Raw genomic sequence first — 21,052 nt, 5'->3', positions numbered from 1 at the left:
ATAGAAAAATTTGTAAATTAACCTTTAAAAAATACGGTTAAGGGAGCCTCCCTGGTGGCGCAAGGGGTAAAGCACCGCACTATGAAGCAATTGGCAGGCTCTGCAGCACGAGTTCGATCCCTGGACGGCCAGGGAGCTATCCACATAATGCTGCAGACCTCAACTTTCTCTCCTGCTGCTCCCCTCAGCAGTGTATTTCAGTTCAACTGTTCTGTTCCCCACTCTTGTCTCTGGTGAATCCTCTAACCACCCCCATCTCTGGCCTGTATCCCAGCTCTTGTATGCATAAATAAATCTTTAAAAAATATATATGGTTACTACTGCTTGTATGACAGGAAATAGTATACGAACGTCAATGTCTTGAAAAATATTCATTTGTCACCAGACTTCTGCCATGCATTTTTATCCTTTTCATTCTTTTTCTTCATAAAATACATGCCAATTTAAGAGTTTCCCAACAGTGTTCCTGGTTTGTTTTCCACTCAACCAGATAGTGGTGAAGATACCTACATATATAGTTTCATTCCACTGAAAAGTAGTCTATAATCCCATTAAGTTTTACCAAAGCTGGTAGCAACTCTCCTGCCCACTTGTGCCTATGCGGCCTCCTTAAAAAACTTACCCCTTTCAGGGGCAGCTCTTTCTGCCCAATGTGTCAGTGCAATCATCCTTCTCTTCCTTCTTATAATAAATCTGTCCTTTAGGATACAAAGTTTCATCAAAGCTGGTCTGATCACCATATATAAAATTACAATCCCCCTTCCCTGGCATGCCCTATCCCTGCTTTATTTTCTCCAATTCCATTATTAAAATCTGGCATATCCATTTGAGTTATTAGTTTAGTGTTATCTCTCCCCACTAAAATACAAATTTCATGAGCAGGTATTTTGACTATATATGTAATTTCCAGTATAGGTGAATATGTTGTAGGAACTCAACAAAGATCTGTTCAATAATGAAACAAATAGGGAGAGAAAGTTTTCTTTAAAATTCCCAGATGGAGACAAAACACAAATTTCAATTCCCATCTCCAGTTTATTCTTATGTAAACACAAAGGATCGTTACATCCAAGGGAAAAAGGGTAAGGATTTTCTTACACCAAAGTAACAACTATCTTTCCAAGATATTTTGTACATAAATGCAGTAAATGAAGAGGCTGAACTCAAATGTATTGCATTTTTCCCCATCATATCAGAAACACAAACTCAAAGTGAACTTTACAAATGAATAAATTTGACACTTTACTTTTCCTTACTTGAATTAAAAAAAGATTCCACTTTCCTGAAATTGTTTAAACACATCATGCAAACAGACACTCTCCTAGGAATGTTTTGAGATCACTCTGTGCTACCGAACAGGAATAAATAATAATAAATAACAACTGTCACTTTCACAAAACACCCCTTCCCCCCAAGCAAAAATCTCAAAGTGCTTACGAAAAATTTCACAAGAATCTGACAAGGCACACATAATACTTAAACATAGTTCAACCATAATTTTTTTCAAAAAAAAATCAAAGATATATACCAATTCCTAAAAAAAGTTTATTACTATTTGTTTACCCTCCCCTCCCCACCCTTTCTCCATGAACTTTCATCCTAGCAAGCAAAAATAAGTACTTCAATCACAAACTATTTCTGAAAGGGGAATATTTTCATGCCTACAAATGGCCAATCATAGGTCAAATGGAAAATAAAATAAAATGCTATCACTTTCTCCATTGGAAGAAAAACACTATTTAGAAAAATTCCTTCTCTAATGGAGCACTCAATAGCAACATTCATAAAGATACAAAACTCTCCTCTCTTGCTTTCCCCTCTTCTCTGTTCTTAGGAACCCAGGAAGATCTGAGTATAAAATCATAGAATTTTAGACCTGGAAATGAGTTTACAAATTATCAAGATCAAAGTTTTTATTTTAAATATAAATTTATAAGAAGATCAAGGAGAGGTGACCTGCCCAATGTCACTAACTCCGGTTATGAAGACATTTTTCTTACTAAATATGAGAGCTGATTCTTTAAAATATCTCCCAGAGTTAAAATTCTACGGAGAATATATTGTACACAAAAGTATCACAAAAAGAATATTTAACATTTATAACAATGTGTGATTCATCACAAAATTCTTATAAATGGTACAAAGTCTTACTATATTTGAAAATAGGGAAGTGCTTCAAGAGAAACAAACACAGCAGAAATTCTACATAGAGCAGAGGTGAGCAGAGGAGAAACAGAGTGTCTTGAAAGTAACATGCATCCAGTGTGGCTTCTTTACTAACTGTTTCTGCGTTTTGGAGAATAGAATTTGCCCTGCAATATATAACAATTTCTGTTACGACAATAACCAAAGTTTTGGTTTATATGCAGACAGAGACATTAGAGAGCACGGCTCATAACACAATCTGAAATAGTACTCTCATTAAAATAACCATCAATCATGGTTTTGCTTTTGGCACATTTCTGGAAACACAGAATGTAACTCCAGGGGAAACTAGGATTTTTGTTAACAAACTAGGAAATGAAAGCTGTGTTAATACAAATGAAAAAAGCTCTTAATAAGTAAGAAAAAGCTAATAACTTCCTATTTTTAAACTGTTCATCTAGTGACAAGAAAATCAACAGACATTGCCAATTCAAAATGAAAAAGGGAATGAACTACTGATATATACCACAAAATGGTCAAATCCCAAAGGCATTATACTGGGAGAAAAAAAAGCTTCTTGAAAGGGAACACACTATTTAAGATTCTACTTATGACAGTGCACAAAAGGCAAAATTATAACAATGAAGAACTCTTGCCAGGGTTTAAGTAAGGAGGAGTTGACTGCAAAGAGGTACCATGAAGTTTTTGTTTTAGAAGGTGGTGGAATGTTCTCTATCTTGACTGCAGTGGTGACTGCATAAATCTATACATGTATTAACATTCACAGAACTGTACACTCAAAACAAGGTCAATTTTACTAGATATTAACTAAAAAGTAAAATAATTTTTTTAAAAAGTGAACAGTATGACAAAAATCTTTGGTAAAATTGGGATTCGTAAGAAGTCATTTTTCAGAGCTGTATGCCAATGACATAATTTTATTGGACACAAAATTATTAAATGAAATTGTACTAAATAAAATCAAGAAATGTGGGTCCAATCATTTGTTTCCAAAATATGTTTGCAAACAACTAATGAAAATTTTAAGGAATATTGGCCCAAAGATGAGAAAACTCCCAAGTGAATTTGAACTGTGTTTCTTAGCAATTTAAAACAACTGGTATCTTGATGTTTGCTTCCGAATCCAGTAACAGTTAAAAAAATATCCATTAGACCACCTGTTTCTAAAGTGACTAATAATGGCCAACAGTGTTTTAAAATTTAGTTTCTCATCCTGATTCACTAATTAGGATATGGTTACACTTTACACTTCTATCAGTCTAGACTCAAAACAGAATCTGGAAATACTGCTGGATCCTTTTTCACTAGATTCAAAAATATTTAGGCGAGAAACATTTCTCTAGGTATACCCCTTGGACTTACACATAACGCAGGGGATGAGACAGAATCCCATCAGCCTTATGTCTCCCCCAACTTCGGAACTGGTAGTAGAAGTTCAGAAAGAATAACTTGTGGGTATACCAAAAATAAGACCCAAAGCTGGGGGATGAGGGGAAATGCAATATTACAAATGCTGCATTTCTAAAGAAAGATTTGCCTAACAGAATGCTATAAGACTTACACAGCAAGGTGTGATTCTAATTATAATAGATTTTGCCTTTTGAGATCATGCCTTGGTAGTTTTTCAGCACTACTTCTGCCATGGACAGAGGTTAAGTGCTTTTTGAGGGCAGATTTGTGCTTGAAATCCATGTCACAGCAGTGGCATTTGTATGGTCGGTCCCCACTGTGTATGTTCAAGTGGTCCTGAAGTGTGCTTTTAGCAGTAAATGTCTTCAAGCACACAGTACACTGAAAGGGCCGGATACCCATGTGCCCTCGAATGTGCCGGTTGAGGTTTTTCTTCTGTGTAAATGTTTTTCCGCACTGCAAGCACAAGAACAGTTTATGCATCTTCAGGTGGCGCAGATAGTTTTCCACGTGCAGAAATCCTCGAGGACACCTGGGGCACTGGTGTCTGAGCGAGTAAGCATCCTCCAGATTCTGAAGCTCGTTTACCGCACCATGACCTCCTTCAGTGTTTTCACAAAATAAACCCTGATCTTGATTCCCAGGGACTTCTGCCATTCTGCTCTCAACCGTGGAATTGATCAATGAATGCTGTGTTTCAGAAAAATACATGCTTGCTTTGGAAGAGGTACAAGGCTGTGAAAACTGCCCATTTTCTACACCAGCGGTGCTGATAGACTCCACATGGAGGATACAAATTTCATTGTCTTTAAAACCTATATCTACGGATGACAGCTCTGGTGACTTCATCTCCTTTCTCTCTGATGTCAAGCTCTCCACTGTAGACTGCAAAGCACTGCTTTCCTCTTCTTTAACGTGGAAATCTATGTTTACAGGACTATCTTCTGAAATTTCAATTATCTCACAGTCTTTATCTGAATTTTCTTCTTCATTCTTAACATCGAGATCAGAGGATTGACAGAGGTCAGCATGTTGATTGTTTTTCATAGAAAGATCAATCTCCAGATACTTTGACAAAGCTTCTGTGCATTTTTCCACAATGTGAACCATCTGAAGATAACTAGCAGCAGTCAAATATTTCAAAAGTTCTTTCCTTTTAACTTCAAGTGCTCCAGTATAGCAAGAGAGCAACAATTTTCTGCCAACTTCTGCACTCTGCAAGATGGTGATTCTGACATGTTTCGACTGCGTGAGTAGAAACTGATCTCTCATGAAAGTGGAGCAAGCAGCTAAAATCACCTTGTGCCCCTGGAATTCTGTGTCATTGATATAAATCGACACATCACAAAATAAATTCTGCTGTCTCAAGAGATTCATTTTCTGCAAGACTACATCTCCTTGCTGTTCAAACTGGAAGTGCAGAACATCAGACTCAGCAGCCATGGTCACAATCTAAGCAAAATAAAACACAAACATTGATGTGAGAACAGGAAATGCTACCCTATTCTGTTCACAGTAAAAGCACATGAAAAAATCCTAAACCTGAACTGGGTAAAAGACTCCAGTTCTAATCTGGTTACTGACAGTGAAACCTTATACTGCCATCTCAAAATCCAGAAAATTTAAAATGCATTTTGCTATGAACTTGGGTCCTATTTTTCATTATATTGCATTGTACTTAACAGTTTCTGTGTTTGTTTCCTTGGCTAAATGCTGTTGCCTTGTGGTCTAAGACAGTGATCATGCTCAGCCTAAATAGATTTAACATAGTATCTCAATTTAGAAACCTTAATGTAATCTCCAAACTTCCTACACCCATCACTGCTGCAGGTGCACATTCTGTTCACCTGGACCACGGCCATGTCTTCCAACCTGTTCCTTGATACCACACTCATCTATATTCCCAGTTATCCTCCTGAGTGGCATTCCAAGGAACAACTCTTTAAAAACTTAAGAATACTCTCTTCTATTTAAAACCCTCTATTGTTCTCCTGTACCTCCAGAACAACCTACACTCCCTAGTAACTAGAAGATCATTCACGATTTGGTCCTAACCACCTTTAACGTTTTATTTTTGTCCCTTTTTTCACTCGACACTTCTTCAGTCTTTGGATTTTCACCTTTGCTCAGACACAAAGACCCGAATACACCTTTGCTCGTGTGACATTCGCGCTTCCAGGTCCTTTTTTCGGGCAGTGATTTGGGCTCTTTTAAGGCCCAAATAAAATTAAGACTTTGACTCCTCCTGTGTCCCCCATGGAGTCGGCGGCTCCCAGTGCACCTCAAAATGGTGCCTGGTTCCTCTGAGTCCTGCAGCGAGCACAGGGGCTGCACAGAGCAGGAGTCGCGAGGTGACAACTGTTGAACTGAATTCGGACCCAGGTGACCCGGGAGAAGCCCAGCTCGCCGCACAGGTCTTTCCGCGTCCAGCCAGCCAATGCCCAGGCCGGGCCCTGCTGCCAGGCGGTTGCAGCACCGGTCGGGCCGCTCGCCGCCGCCCTCCTCCTGCGGCTGCTCCCCCACCTGCCCGAGGCTGAGCGCGCTCACTCACCGACCCGGAGGACCAGAGCCCAGCTCGCACGGCAGTGGCGGCCCAGGCCCGAGGAAGGAAACACATCCGGTGTCAACTAGCTTCATTCCCCCCTGGGGCGGCAGGCGCCCCGGAAGGACATCCGAGCCACCCTCCCTTCCTCGCTGCCCCCGCCCCTACCCTACCCCTACCCCAGCTCGGGCCGCCCGCGCCTCTGCTGTCCCTGGTTTCCCAGAAGCCCGGATCCCACAGGGGGGCAGGCGGGGCGCAGCGCACTGTCAGAGTGCCCGGGGCCAGGATCCCTGGACGGCCGCCTAGGATTACTGTGGGCCGGGGCCTCGCCTTGGCAGGCCGTCTGCCTTCGGAAGCTGGCGGTGGGGAGGAGACTGCCCTGAGCATCACTGGTCCACCCGGCCTAATGTTCCATCAAGATGTGGGTCTTGCTTCACTGGATCTATCGCCCCTCCACCCTCCTCCCTCTCCGCAAGTTCCCAGGCAAATTCAGGTCTTCAATATAAACTGTTGGCCTTCCTCTCACCCTTCAAAATGACTTTTATAAATTCCATCTTCTCTGAAAACATCCCCAACTACCCCTGGATTCACTGGCTCCCATTTGGGACCTGGCATCCCTTTGGTTACCTTCATTTTCACACCTGTATTAAAACCTGAGTCCCACCTAGGTGGACTCACAGCGTACTGATCTCAGCAGTCCCCAAAGCCTGGCACTTGGCAGGCATCAAGTTCTTGTCAAAGAAGGAAAGGTCTGACTCAATTCTTAAAAAGCAGCTACTCTACCCTTCAGTCAACAGGTTCTCATGGAAGTAACTGACCCTAGTAACAATTCTGGTTAAGTCAGATTTTCTTCTAACTCAGCGCGCTTGATTAGTATGTGTCATAAAGAATAGGAGTGAAGGTATTCCTGTATTCAAATTTAAGCAATTGAAAAGAAAAACTGGTAAGGAGAGAGAAAATAAACCACTGACACCAGAGGTTTAACTGTGACACTTTTATTAAGGAAACTTCCCCATAATAAGTGAAGAGGTAGTTCATAGTATGTCTAACATACAACAGATTTAGAACAGCTATTCACCAGCTGAAATGAAATGTTCTGGGTTGTTTATTTAGGACAATATTTTAGAAGCAGTGGCACCGGTCACCTCCATTTATGGATCTTCAAAACCATAAACAAAACCACATCCGATTTACCTCAGAGCCACTTCAGATTGGAGTTTGTCTTTAAAATGAAATAATAAATAACTGTGACAAAGTAATTAAAAAAAACAACAACAACAGACTATGGTAAAGAGAGTCCTCTCTCCCTTTTACTTATTCTGGGAATCCATAAAACATAAATCCTGAATGAACTAAAATTTTAAAAAATCCTCCTCTATAGGAATATGACTAGTTTTGAAAGTCATCTTCCCCTATAAAACACCTGATATCATTAACTTGACCACTTTGCAATACAATCTTAACATGTCAAGTCCTCCCAACTTTAAGAAAATGTGTCACAGAAACAGAACATTTTTCCAGTCAAGAAGTGGAGGAGTCTGTAAATCACTTCAGTGGTTTGCAGTTGCAAAGGTGACAACTATACGTTTTACTGATACAAAACCATCAAGATGCTGACTTTAAGTGATCAAAGAAAGCAAGGTAGTTTTACTATTCCTAGTATAAAATCAAGTTGACACCTTATCTCACTAAGACCACATGAGACTGTAAGTTTTGTGAGGACAGGGACCATAGCGATCTTACCTTCATATCCTCTGTATCTAGCATAGTGGCTGGCAACAGGAGGTGCTCAATATCTGGTTCTTGAACGACTGAATAAACCCAGAAATAGTCTCCAACCAAAGAGACCAATCTTATTTGAACTCATGCCTTTTAGTCTTCAAACCAGTAACAAAAACTGGACATGAATGTAAGCAAAGGAAGCACTCAAACTTGAAATTTCCCTGCGATGTAATGATGTGAGAGAAAATCGTGAAACGTTGGTTTAACATGTTAGTGTCTCACTGTTGCATAGACTTGGTACTCTTTGGCTGGATAATAAAAAAATCAGAATGCTATGAAACATCTTTAGACCATATAATAAGTGGCACTGGGCATCAGATATCTATTAGTCTTATCACTCAATTGTTTTCTTTTTCATTTCGAATCTTTTAACAAAAGGTTGAAATTTTATCTCAAATCAGAATCACATCTAAATGCATCAAATTATAACAATTTAAAACATTCTGACTAAATAAGTTACACCTAATTTTTGGTTTATTTGTACAAGTGCTCTCATAGCTCAAAAATAAAAACAGAAAATTCTGATGGAAACTAAGTAAACACTATTTTCAGACAAAATCAGCTTCACATTTGGATCATTTTCACATTATTCTGACTCATCTTCTCCCTCCCTGACCAACACCCAGCAAATCAGTCACTTGTTTGGGAAGAATTTAATATTCCTTCTAAACCCCTCCCCCCAAATTAAATAATATAAATAAATTCTTCTGTGATACTTTGTTTGCAAAATCCAGGCTGTCTCCAAAAAGCCAACAGGGATTCACAAAGGCAAGTCATAAACTGGGAAATTTTTGCTAATGTATTATTCTTGACCATGTACTAAATTTACTTAAGTCAAGGGCTAGTGAGAAGTGAGGAGACATTAGCTCATATTTAGTCCTATCTACTTGGGCAACTGTGGCCAGGCCACCTCTATGGCCTTGGGATACCCCAACTTAAAAGGCATTTCTAAGGACTCTAACATTTCTATTACCTAAATCTAACTCGTGGATCAGAACTAGTAAGACTCAGAACTTTATTTCTGAATTATAACATGTGCTTTAGGAAAAACTTTTTTTTTTTTCCATACTGGAAGATCAATTTTTATTAGCAATTTATCAAAGGTGGCAAGGTGGGACTGTGTACTTTTATAGGAATACCTGAATGCAACAGTCTGACTGCTCTTTGTGGGATCCATTTTTTCCAAACATTTTGGAAACTAAGTACATGAGGAAATGAGAATTGAGAGACTAGTCGAGTACACTGAACAACACTCTGAAGGCCAAACTCACCTTTTGATGACAAAGCTCTAAGAGTCCAGAGACTCCCAAATAGCCACCATACTTTATCATATATTAAGTGTTTTTGGAGCAATCCTAACGTCAAAAACATCAGTCAATTACACATTAATTACAACATTTGGATTCTCTTTGGGAAAACCCACTATGTAAGTACTGTTGTATAACTGGACTTCGATCCTTCGTTGATTTATGCTCCTCGTGGTGACCCTTAACAATGTGTCTGCAGGTGCTGATGAAAAGATTGTACTCTGGTCTATGGGAACAATTCAATGACATGAAGTTGGGCCCTAAATACTGTTGAAAGAGTACAGAACAACAAAATACTTTATAGCCGTCTCTAAGACAAGTACAAATGGTGGGAAGTAGATTCATTCATTAATCAAACATGAATTATCAATTGGCAACCAGAAGTTCTATCACATATTCAGGCCAACAGCAATACCATCTTACATATCAGCCTATTTTCTGCCAAAGAAAAATATTATTCACTTCTTTTAGCAGAGCTAAAAGCATCCAAGTAGAGAAAAGGTAAAGTTATTAACGTGTTGGTACCTTCAGAATGTGCCCAGTGAAAAGCCTAAAATAGTGTCAATCCCACACATAAGTCAATGTCAGGTAGACAAATGGAATACTCCTTGGGAAAGGAAAATAGACGTCAACAGATAAATAACTCAAAACAGAGAACAGGAGAGGGCAAAAGAAGGCCAGACCAGGTAAGCCGACCGGTCTGTTCGTGCTTTGACTCACCCCTACAACCTGCACAGAGGCTTTGGAGTAGTCAAACTAGCAAAATCACTCCTACAAAGACTCAGACTATTGCCACGTTTTCAGTCAGTTCTAGTTGTGAGCATAAAGCTCCTACTCAATTCACACAAGTACTATCGTTCCTTAAGTTCAGGACAGCTTGGGCCAGTTTACCTGCATCCAGGACCTGTGTTGCATCAGGCTGTGGCTGACACCCTTTAGAGTCTGTGACTGTTGTACATGCAAAAGAATCAAAATCCACTGTGAGGTCTTGCACATTTCTTTCATTGGCATTATCAAAGCTGTTTTTGCCATGCAGCTGTTTAAGGTGTTTCCTCAAAACTGGCTTATGTGCAAAAACCATGTCACAATAGTTACACTTATGGGGCTTATCTCCACTGTGAAGGTTAAGATGATCCTGTAAGGAACACTTCTGAGAAAAGGTTTTCCCACAGATCTTACACTGGAAAGGTTTAATGCCGGCATGCACACGCATGTGTCGATGAAGGTTGCCTTTCTGAGTAAAAGTCTTGCCGCAGAGTAGACACATAAAGAGTTTGTGCATTTTTAAATGGTTGGCGTAGTTCTCCAGGTGACGAAACACCCTGGTACACTTTGGGCACTGGTGATGCCATTGTAGGCCTTTGTCTACACCTCGAATATTAGGCCCAAAGACATCTTTAGAGGCCATGATGAGGTTATCACTGCCTGTGTAAGAGAGGGCATAATTGTGGAGATGGTTTTGTTCTATTTCACTTACTCTGTTTTCCACAGTTGAATTTATCAGGGAGTGCTGGGGCTCAGATGAATGTAAAGCAGTGGGTTCAGAAGAAATAAACTGGTTCTGATCTTTTTTACTTCTAACCTCTGATACATCCCCAATAGACTCTACCTTAACAATCTGAATATCACTGTCCTCCATATCCATACTGTCTTCAGATGGATGAATACAAGGTGAGTCCTGCTTTGGGGAGCCTCTGGCATCTCCCTGCTGTTCTTTTGACTGGGGAGAAGCACTCTGTGGTTCACATCCCTCTTTACTATCCATTGGTTGTTTTGGCTTTATAAACTTCCACAAGGCCTGCGTGCACCGTTCTACAATGTGGCTCATCTGAAGAAAACTCGCAGCAGTCAAGTAATTTACCAGTTCCATCTCAGGGAATTCCAGCACACCACTATAACAGGATAAGAGCAATTGTCTGCCCACTTCGGAACTCTGCAATATGGAGATTTTCACCTCTCTGGAATCATTCAGTAAAAACTGGTCTCTTAAGAAGGGGGAACCTGCAGCAAACACAATTTTATGCCCCTGGACCTCAATATCATCTATGAGAACTGTAACATCACAAAATTTATTCTCTTCTCTTAATTTGTTCATTTTTTGTAACATTGAATCTCCATAATTTTCAAACTTGAAGTGAAGGAAATCTGATCTTTCAGACATTTTGGCAGACCTAAAGAACAGAAATGTAAAAAGGATGAATTTAAGAAAATTCAAAACAATTAAGAAACCTGGATTTTCCTTCCAAAAAACAAATTTGTGTTGTCATAACTGTATGTATCCTAATAAAATCTTCCTTGAAAGAGGAAGCTATTAAAACAGCTTCCAGAGGCTGTTAAAAATTACTCCTTACCAACATCAAGTGTGAACTGCACCTAGGGAGTGGACCTGAATCGTGTTAATAGTCTGGCATTTATTCAATTCTTTAAGATACTTGATACAAGAACAGTGCTTGAGCTACTCCAGGAACATATTTTCACTTCTTAAGAGACTCCTATCAGGTTTCAAAAATAAACTAAAACATACCAATGAGTAATAATGAAGTAACTGTTCTCTTTTACATGATACTGTGAGCTGCTTTTTCTTCTAAGACAAAACACGCTTTTCCTTTCTTTGTATTTTAAAGAACAGTGAGTTTGCTTGTCCCGATCCTGGGTAAACCGTCTCTTGTTTAAACTGAAGTAAACGTAGCCATCCAAGTATTTTTGCAGTAAAACAAAAGCCACAGGCCTAAGGGACAACTTTAAACAGTATTAAAAGCATAGCTATTTATCCTTTGCATTCTTGACAAATCCAAACTCTCTATTAAGAATGTTTCTTGATATAGAAAGTAAATAAAACATTTGATAGAGAAAAATCACATAAGCCACTTGGTAGGAATCTCAGTAGGAGCAGAGTGGACCGAATTAATTAATCCCAAACTAGATTCTGCTCTTTATTCCTATTTATCTATCATTACTCATGATCTGGACCACCGATTCATGAATGCTTCCTTGGCTTCCAGCTTCAACTTTCTCTAATCCACCTTTAACATAAAACTTCATATTATCTTTCTAAAACACAGATCTGAATATACCAAACCTTTGCCTAAAATCCCTCTGTGACTTCCCATTGTCTCCTCCATGAAGACTAACCTCCAGAGGATAAACTGATGAAGTAAACCTAACAATAAATAAGATAAACATCAGCAGAAGTCACTCACCCACTGAGAAGTCTTTGCCAAAAATGTCTGTATATTTTCCCCTTTATCTATCAATTCCTTTGGAGAAGAAAATCCCCATGTTCTGATTTCATGCTGTCAAATGACTTTCAAGACTTGGCTCCCCATGTGCCTCTCGAAAGGGAAGGATAAATTAGCCATGCCAATGTAGTAACTCCAGTTCAGCCAGTGATTGTGAAAATATTCAGTTGGCACCCTGTCAATATAGCAGTCTTCTGTGAGATTAGAAGGTGTAACATTCAGTGCACCAACAGATTCACCTTGAACTTTGTGGACTCATTAACTCCATAGCTGAGAATGAGACAGCCAGTTGCTCTCGGCCACACCTGGATCCCAAAGGCCAATCTTTATAATCCTATCTTCTATAACACTGACTTACAGAGAGGCTCACAGAACACCAGCCCGGAAGTCAGAATGGAGGTCTTACTCACACTTCTCAGTGCTTGGCAAATGACAGTGCCTACTGGCTCCAAGGCTTGACACATTGATTTCTTTAGAATACTAGTTCTGAGCCCATTCTGACTCCTTGATTTTCCTGAGAGATCCTTCTCTACTCTTTAAACTAGAACAGTTGTCTCTACTGGACCCATATCATAGTAAATCTATCACAACACTCAAAATACTTCATGAAACAGTTTCTTCCCATTCAAACTTAAGCTTTGTGGCATTAGAGGGAAATGTCTCCATTCTTTGCTTTTGCTTCCAATTCCACTTACTGAAGCAACATTACTGGCCAAACCCTTGGCCATTCAAACTGATGTGTATTCCCCATCCCTTAATATTCTACAAAACATATGGCAGGTGGTCATTTTGCATTTGTTGAACCTAGAGGATCTGCTTGACAGCGGTAAGAAGGAAGAATAGCTGTTAGGAAGAGCAGCTCAACTGCAGAGGCATTAAAGGTCTGAGATCATGAGAGCCTAGAAAGGAATAGAAATGGGGTAAGGAGCAAGGAAAAATCAGAGATACTTCAAAGAACTTGGCAACTGACTGGATACAGAGAATGAAAAAAAAAAAGGGGGGAATGTGCAAAGGTTCTCAACTTAGGAACTCAGCAGAACGAGACCATCATCAAAGGAGATGAAAATGAGAGGGGGATCTGTAATAGCACACGGATATTAACAAAAATAGACATGCATAAATTTTAAGTTTGTGTGGCATTCTGAATGTACAGATAATGCACTGAGGAGGGATGTAAGAGAAGCAAATGTAGCATTAAGATAGTGACTATCAAAAACTAAAAACCTAGGACCTACAACGCAAAACTACATCATCACCGATTCAGTTTTAGCAGTTACAATAGCTTAATGTATTCGAACGTCCTGATTCATAAGCAACGTTATAAAAATGACTTGCTTGCAGTGACTAAACAAAAGGGGCATTCTTCTCTAGAGTTTAGTTTGTCCGCAATCTACCCTAGGGTCAGTATTTTCCTACTCACATCCCAAGATGTGCATTGTTTCCACCCGTGGTGTGCAAGCACTCATGATGCTACAGACAACTGCTCTCAGGGATAATTGTTCCTTGAGGCCCCAAAGAGGAGGAACTGAGGTCTGGTCTCATTTACTTCCCATCCATCAGTCTCCGGAAACTTACCAGGAGCTGCCAAACAGGTATCCTAGGAAAGGGCTTGCTTTGATTTGTCTGCTGTAGTCCCAGAATGTGAGGAAAATTTATTATGTTTATCTCACGAAGTTTCCCCTAATATGAGCTGCTCTATCCTCTCCTCTTAAAAAGCTCTTAGTTCCAGGCCACATAGTTTATACTTAATTGTTTCCTGTCCCTAGTTTCTCTTTCTAACAGACTGCTACTTATTTAAGGGTAAGGACCAACTTTAGCATTTTACAATCATTCAACAATAAACAGCAAAATAATTAACTCCTCAAGTTCCCTAGGAAACGATTACTGGGTTATGTTAAAGATATTCTTCATTTTCATGATCTATTTGTTTATAAACCAGTTTTGACAATACAAGACCAAATTTTACACACTTTTTTTAGTCTTTAAAAATGTCAAAATAAAAAGGAACAATTGCTTTTTTCTTTTTTTTTTTCTTATGAACTGAATTATTTTATTTAAAAATAAGAGAAATGGCAGCTATTCTTTACTGAGTCCTTTGTGTGTTGCAGGGACACAAATGCTTTATCTAAATTGTCTGGCTTAATCTTCAAATTTCTTTTGAAGTGGTATTATCATCATCCCCACTTTGTACATGAGGAAACTCTCAAGCCTGGAGAATATCAATAACCTGCTCAACTTAAGAGAGGTAGAAACTGTTAAGTGTTAGGGCTAGAACTTTTGTCCAAGCTGCATGATGCCAAATACACATATATAAAAACTAGGATAGCTAAAGCTTTATCTTGTGGATAACGTTAGCTGTGTAGCTGTTCAGATTTGCCTCCTCAGATCTATTCAGCTGTACACTTGTAATTTATATCATCTGTGTTTTGGTCATGCTCAACAAAAGGTTTATATTTAAAAACAAAATGTACAAATTTTATTTTATTTATTTATTTATTTTTTTTTTTAAAAGAGGCACTAGACTTGGGACATTTTTATTTATTTTTATTTGTTTGTTTGTTTATACATGTACTGGGTACAGTCAGAAGCGCGGGAGGGTGAGAGAATTCACCAGAGCCAGAGCAGGGAGCAGAGCAGGCAGAAGGACTGAAGTACACTGCTGAGGGGAGCAGCGGGCAGCAGGAGAGGTCTGCGCGCCCTGTGGGACCCTCCTCCGGTGGCCGGGGAGCAGCCGGGGATCGAACCGGCGCCGCAGAGGCTGCGGGCAGCTTCGCAACCCAGCGCTCAACCACTGCGCCACGGGGGAGGCCCTGTACAAATTTTATTTTTTTTATTTTTTTTTTTTAAACATTTTATTTATTTATTTATACAAGCACTGGGTACAGTCAGAAGCGCGGGAGGGTGAGAGAATTCACCAGAGCCAGAGCGGGGAGCAGAGCAGGCAGAAGGACCAAAGTACACTGCTGAGGGAAGCAGCGGGCGGCAGGAGAGGTCTGCATGCCATGTGGGACCCTCGCCCAGTGGCCGGGGAGCAGCCGGGGATAGAACCGGCGCTGCAGAGGCTGCGGGCAGCTTCGCAACCCAGCGCTCAACCGCTGCACCATTGGGGAGGCCCCTGTACAAATTTTAAAGCCAAATTTGTGTTACCTAGATCAGTCATATTTCTGATTGCATTTAATTTCCCTCTTGTTTTACCTTCCTTTCTCACCTACTTACTTATTTTTTTTTAAAGATTTATTTATTTATGCATACAAGCACTGGGGTACAGGCCAGAGGTGTGGAGGTGAGATGATTCACCAGAGACAGAGTGGGGAACAGAACAGGCAGATTGACCGAAGTATACTGCTAAGGGGAGCAGTGGGCGAGTCAGGAGAGGTCTGCTGCGCCATGTGGGTAGCTCCCTGGCTGACCAGTGATCAAACTCGTGCTGCAGTGGATGCAGACAGCTTCATAGGTTGTGTCTTAACCCCTTGCGCCACCGCTGAGGCCCCATGGCGGCCCCATTTTCTCACCTATTTAAATGTTACAATATTTTCCCATCTTTTGTGTATTTTTTTTTTTTTTGTAGAGGGAAACAATGCTACTTGCAAATGAAAGTAAAAGGAAGAATTCTAAATATATTTAATTTCGGAAGCCTCAATTACAGGTAACTTTGAAACACAGTGGTAATTATTCTATCACTTTCATAAAAACCACTCAAGTAATTCTAGATTATAGCAGAACTTCTAGTAAGTAAATTCAAGAAAGTAAAGACCCCATGAGTTAGCATAGACTGTTGGTCACCATATTCTGTTGATTCTTCCCTGAGAACCATTTCCAGACTGTCTCTCTCTAATCTGACCGTTGTTGCCTCCATCCAGGTCCTTATCATCTATTACCTAGTTTACTGCAAGTATGTCTGAATCCTGCCAAGTTTTTATTAGCATGTTTTCAATGACCCAGATCACTTTCTCTCTTTATATTTATGTGATTCTTCCATAATTATTTCTATACCAAAAACGCCAATTGTTTTGAAAATTTCCTTTTATTCCTTTTATTCAAAGAGGAGTGACCAGAAAATATTTGTGAATCTTCTAGGTTGAACAATATTCATAGCTGTGCTATGAGTGGTGAGAAAATATCCAAGTTTCTTATCTCAAATGCTTCTAATAACTTCTGATAAGGAAAACTTTTCCGTTCCCAATAATGAACTCCTAAGCTGTAAGTCTGTCTGTTTTCTCGTCTACCTCATAAAAGTCCCTAATCTTTCAACTTAGCACTCACAGCAACAAGGAAATCTTTCTGTGGCACTCACAAACATTATGTGCCACTTTTAATAGAGACTGCATTATACCATAACCTTTCTTTCTATAAGCCTCATTCTTTTCTTTTGAGTAACTTGCACGACGATAGATTCTCTAAGTTCTCTCTCTTGTTTGTTTTTATTTTTACTTGCAAGTAATATATACAAAAATAAACTTGTGGGCCTCCCCAGTGGCGCAGTGGGTTGAGTGCTGTGCTGTGAAGCTGTCCGCAGCCTCCGGTTCAGTCCCAGCCGGCCGCCGAGAATCCCACATGGTGCCACAGACCTCAACTGTCACCCAGCTGTTCCCCTCAGCAGTGTATTTCTGTCGTCTGCCTGTTCTGCTCCCTGCTCTGTCTCCAGTGAATCCTCTCACCCTCCCGCACCTCTGTCCTACCCCAGCTCTTGTATAAAAATAAATAAATCTTTAAAAAAAAAACCAAAAGGAAAGAAATAAACTCGTCCTGAAAAATTGTTGAATATTATAAATTAGTCCTCTTTCCCAACCACCTTCCACAAAGTGGTCAAGTTTGTTCTAAATCTTATCCTTCAAGATTCTCACTCCTTTTGCTTCTCCTCCTCCCCACTTTCGGGTGCGAATTTGCCCGCAGCCTCTGCAGCGCCGCTGACAGCGAGGGTCCCACATGGCGAGCAGACCTCTCCTGCTGCGCCCGCTGCTCCCCTCAGCAGTGTACTTCATCAGTCTGCCTGTTCTGCTCCCTGCTTTGGCTCTGGTGAATTCTCTCACCCTCCCATGCTTCTAACTGTACCCAGTGCTTGTATAAATAAATAAATAAATCTTTAAAAAAATATATTGCTAAGTACCAGTACCAAGTCACAGAAAATATAAAATGGTTTCTTATATATAAACTATACATATTGTTTTACAACTTTCTCTTCCCATTTATTGCTTTTAAGAGCTATTGATGTTGCATAAATACAGACTGAGTTCAGTTTTTTCAAACTGTTGTACAAAAGTGGGCAGGATGCTTAACTACAGGCTTCAGTTTTCCACCATTCTTCTGTTAGTCTGTTCCTTGAAGGTTCACTACATTGTGTAAAGATTGTTATATCCTTCCAAGCTTAGTCCTTCACTTTTTACTGTTTTCTCAAGGCTTACTTTCTCAAAAACACCATCTGGTTTCTCAATGTCTTATTCCTTTCTTTAAAAAATTCACAAATTTCCAACCTTAAACTCAGTCTCAATTCAAGCTATTCAAAATTCCTGCTTGAGGCTACTATTCTATCACTTGAAATGCATGATACCTAATCTTGCACTGTCTTAAACTCAATAATTAAAAGATAAAAATTTATGGAGAATGGCGTTGAGAACAGTGGACAAGGAAACCATTAGTATACGTTAACAGATTAAGAGGGTATTGATGAGGGCCTGGGAGAAACAACAATTACATGTATGGAGAGAAGAAAGAGATTCCAGAGATATTTCAAACAAAGAACTGATGGACTTAGTGACCAAAGTGAGGAACAAGAGAGGAAAGGTCAAGATGACATCAAGGAATTTGGTTTGCGAGACCGGATATCTTTTGACAGAGTATCATTCAATAAGCTAGAGGATACTGGAAGCATCATGGATCTGGATAAACCCGCATGACATCAAGGGGAAAATGCATTCCTCATCTGGATGTGGGTCTGAAGCTGAAGAGGAGACCTGATTATAGAAAGTGATACATAAAAGCATGACATAAATTGATGTAATTGTGGAAGAAACTGACCTAAAATGGCTCAGATTGGAAAGGGATTGAAGAAGGGAAGAAATAAAAAACAAATAAACAACACAAACATAAATCCATTACTTACCTTCTTCTCAATCTGGATCTCCTTCCAAGCCTTTCATTTTTTAATCAATGATCCTATCTTTCCTAAAATTTTCTTACTCCTTTGACTCCCAAATTCAGTCACTGCCTAGTGCAGTGGGTAAAACCATGGATTCAGGAGTCATGTTTCTAGGATCAAAATCCAGCGCAACCACTTACTAGCTCCGTGACCTTGGGCAAGTTATTTAAAACATCTGCTTTTCAGGTTTTCCATCTGTCATTAGTAACATTATTTCAAAGGGCTGTTATGGGAAATTAACTTTTAAAGTAAGTTAAATTTTAAAATTAATTTTTTTAAAGAGCTAAGAATAGTGCTTGGAAAGTGCTCCACAGCATTTGCTGATAAACAAACAAAATCTGGGCAAAGTAGCAGCAGCGGTAGCTCTCTGCCCACCTGTGTCTATGCAGGTGTCTCCTTTCTCTTTCTCCTCTTTCTAAAAATCCTGTTCTTTTAAAATGTAAAAAACAAACAAAAAGCACCATAATCTGTCAGTTTTCTTTGTGAAATTATCATATTTGGACGTTCTCATTCTTAATTAACACCAAACCACTTGAAGTCTCCTTTATATATTTTATCACCTCTTAGCTCTACTAAAATTGACTTTTAAAAGGTCACTAACATTCCCTTAATAAAGAAGTACATTTTATTCTCATTCTCCAAATGCTTCACATAAATCATCCCAGTGGAACCACCTCAAAATTCTCTCTAGATTTCTTTTTCTTGGTTGCTGTAACCCTGCACTCTTATACTTTATTCTCCATCTCTGCTTCTGCTTCTATACCAACTACTACTGGCTCCAATTCCTCCTTCTGTTTCACAAGTGAAACCATTCCCCACACATAAGCCCATTTTTCTCAATACTCTTCCTGAAGCCAGCTATTCCCATGGCTTACTTCCACCTCTACACTGATGACTCAAAACTCTAGTCACAACATTTAGGCTGAGCTGCAGATTTCCATTTCCAATTCTCTGCTGGACAGTTCCATATGGCTATTCCCGAAAACAAATTTGTAACTTACACTACGTTTATCACTTTACAGCTGATAATAGCAGACACTCTTCAAATACCAAAGGTCTAAAACCTAGGAATCAGCTTTGGTACCACTTTCACCCTTAACATCTAATTTACCATGGAGTCTTTGCACCAATCACTCCAGCACTCTTGCCGTCTTTCCAATAACAATGTCATAACTTCACGTCAGGCCTTCATTACCTCTCACTAGGTGGACCCCATTATTCCAAAACAGTACCTAGACTTTAAGTCCAGAATCAGTTTAAAGAAATCCTTTTCTATAGGCTTATCTCCAAAACAACACGTCTTTTTACAGTGCAAATCTGCCCATATCAGATTCCTGCTCAAAACTCTTCAAAAACTACTCATCTCTTTTAGGATTAAATCTTCTCAGGCTTCCTTCCTACCCTCACATCTCATCCGATGCACAGGAACCCCACACTTTCTCTTCTTCACCTAGTTGTGCTCAGTCATTTCTTCCCAGAACTGCAACTGTTTCTTCTACCTGAAAAGCTCTTCTCCACCTTATTCTCTGCAAAAAGTACAACTCAGAAGTCACTGTCTTTCTTCAGCCTTCCCAGCAAGTTCCCCCTGGACAGTTCACGCACATGTGGCTGATACACATGTCGAAGAAGCACTTCTTTGATTCTATCTGGTTCCCTGGACCCTGAAATATGGAACGGCATCTTACGGATCCCCAGTGCGTGGCCGAGCGCAGGCAACATAAAAGGTGATGTGGCCAGGAGCCAATTTAGGGGAAACCCCTGTGAAAGGGTAACCTAGGTCAGCATTCCTAGTGATTCTCGCGGGCTGGCACTGAGGCCTTGCCAGGACTTCAGCTCTGGCACTTCCTAAAGATGCCAGAGTTGGGCGTCGAGTCAAGTGTGGGGCCCTAGGCTGGGGTCCCAAGAGAAGGTCCCTAAGGCTAAATTTTTAGACTCCCCATTCCCGGCGCGGGGAAGCGAAAGGGGCGGGGCGCGCTGTGGGCCGGGCCAAGGGCTCCTGAAGTCCCCTCGGGCCTAGGCCAGCCCCTCGGCCCCCATCCCAGTCCAGGTCCCGGCCAATCCAGGGCCCCAAGGGGGCTCCATCTTGAGAGACCCCGAACCCCAGCCCGGCGCTCGGGCCGCCTCCGCACTTACAGACCCGGGGGAAGGCCGCCTTCTGGATCCGGCACCGCCAGGAGCTCCGGCCCCTCGGGGCTCCGGGAAGGGGGAGGGGCAGGGAACCCGAGCCAAAGGGGGACCCGACGGAACCGGAAGGGCAGCCCTCGCCGGACAAAGACAACTTCCGGGTCCCATGGCCCTTCCCGCCAATCGAAAGGCGAGGACCGCGGCAGGGGCGGGGCCAGGACCGCGACAGGGGCGGGGCGAGGGGCTCTCCGCGCGGTGGGCGGGCGCCGACTGGGTGCTCGGGCGACGGGCTGCGAGCGGCCGCGCTGGCCACCCCGCGGTGCCGCGGCTCCCCGGCGTCCGTCCC

The 21,052-nt window shown here is 40.8% G+C and overlaps 2 protein-coding genes across 10 annotated transcripts; both read right to left on the bottom strand.

Annotated features, from left to right (window-relative positions):
• Positions 1–1,018: 1,018 nt before the first annotated feature.
• On the bottom strand, positions 1,019–20,739 carry ZBTB6 (zinc finger and BTB domain containing 6). 5 transcript variants are annotated; one of them, XM_037492039.2, is made up of 2 exons: positions 20,716–20,739; positions 1,019–5,028 (listed from the first exon to the last, which is right to left on the bottom strand). In XM_037492039.2, exon 2 carries the CDS (start codon positions 5,017–5,019, stop codon positions 3,748–3,750), a length of 1,272 nt encoding a protein of 423 aa, XP_037347936.1. In that variant the 5' UTR covers positions 5,020–5,028; positions 20,716–20,739; the 3' UTR covers positions 1,019–3,747. The 5 variants fall into 5 exon arrangements, with proteins under 5 accessions (XP_037347936.1, XP_037347939.1, XP_037347935.1 ...); XM_037492042.2 differs by having other exon boundaries at positions 20,720–20,735; XM_037492038.2 differs by lacking the exon at positions 20,716–20,739 and adding an exon at positions 6,128–6,199.
• On the bottom strand, positions 9,539–20,824 carry ZBTB26 (zinc finger and BTB domain containing 26). 5 transcript variants are annotated; one of them, XM_037492044.2, is made up of 3 exons: positions 20,716–20,740; positions 12,408–12,621; positions 9,539–11,378 (listed from the first exon to the last, which is right to left on the bottom strand). In XM_037492044.2, exon 3 carries the CDS (start codon positions 11,366–11,368, stop codon positions 10,043–10,045), a length of 1,326 nt encoding a protein of 441 aa, XP_037347941.1. In that variant the 5' UTR covers positions 11,369–11,378; positions 12,408–12,621; positions 20,716–20,740; the 3' UTR covers positions 9,539–10,042. The 5 variants fall into 5 exon arrangements, with proteins under 5 accessions (XP_037347941.1, XP_037347942.1, XP_037347944.1 ...); XM_037492045.2 differs by having other exon boundaries at positions 20,720–20,737; XM_037492047.2 differs by lacking the exon at positions 12,408–12,621 and having other exon boundaries at positions 20,716–20,824.
• Positions 20,825–21,052: the final 228 nt, after the last annotated feature.

This window comes from Talpa occidentalis, unplaced genomic scaffold (genome assembly GCF_014898055.3).
Source record: "Talpa occidentalis isolate TD23 unplaced genomic scaffold, MPIMG_talOcc4v2.1 talOcc4.7, whole genome shotgun sequence".
Lineage (NCBI taxonomy): Eukaryota > Metazoa > Chordata > Mammalia > Eulipotyphla > Talpidae > Talpa > Talpa occidentalis.
This window is presented reverse-complemented; position numbering and strand designations above follow the sequence as displayed.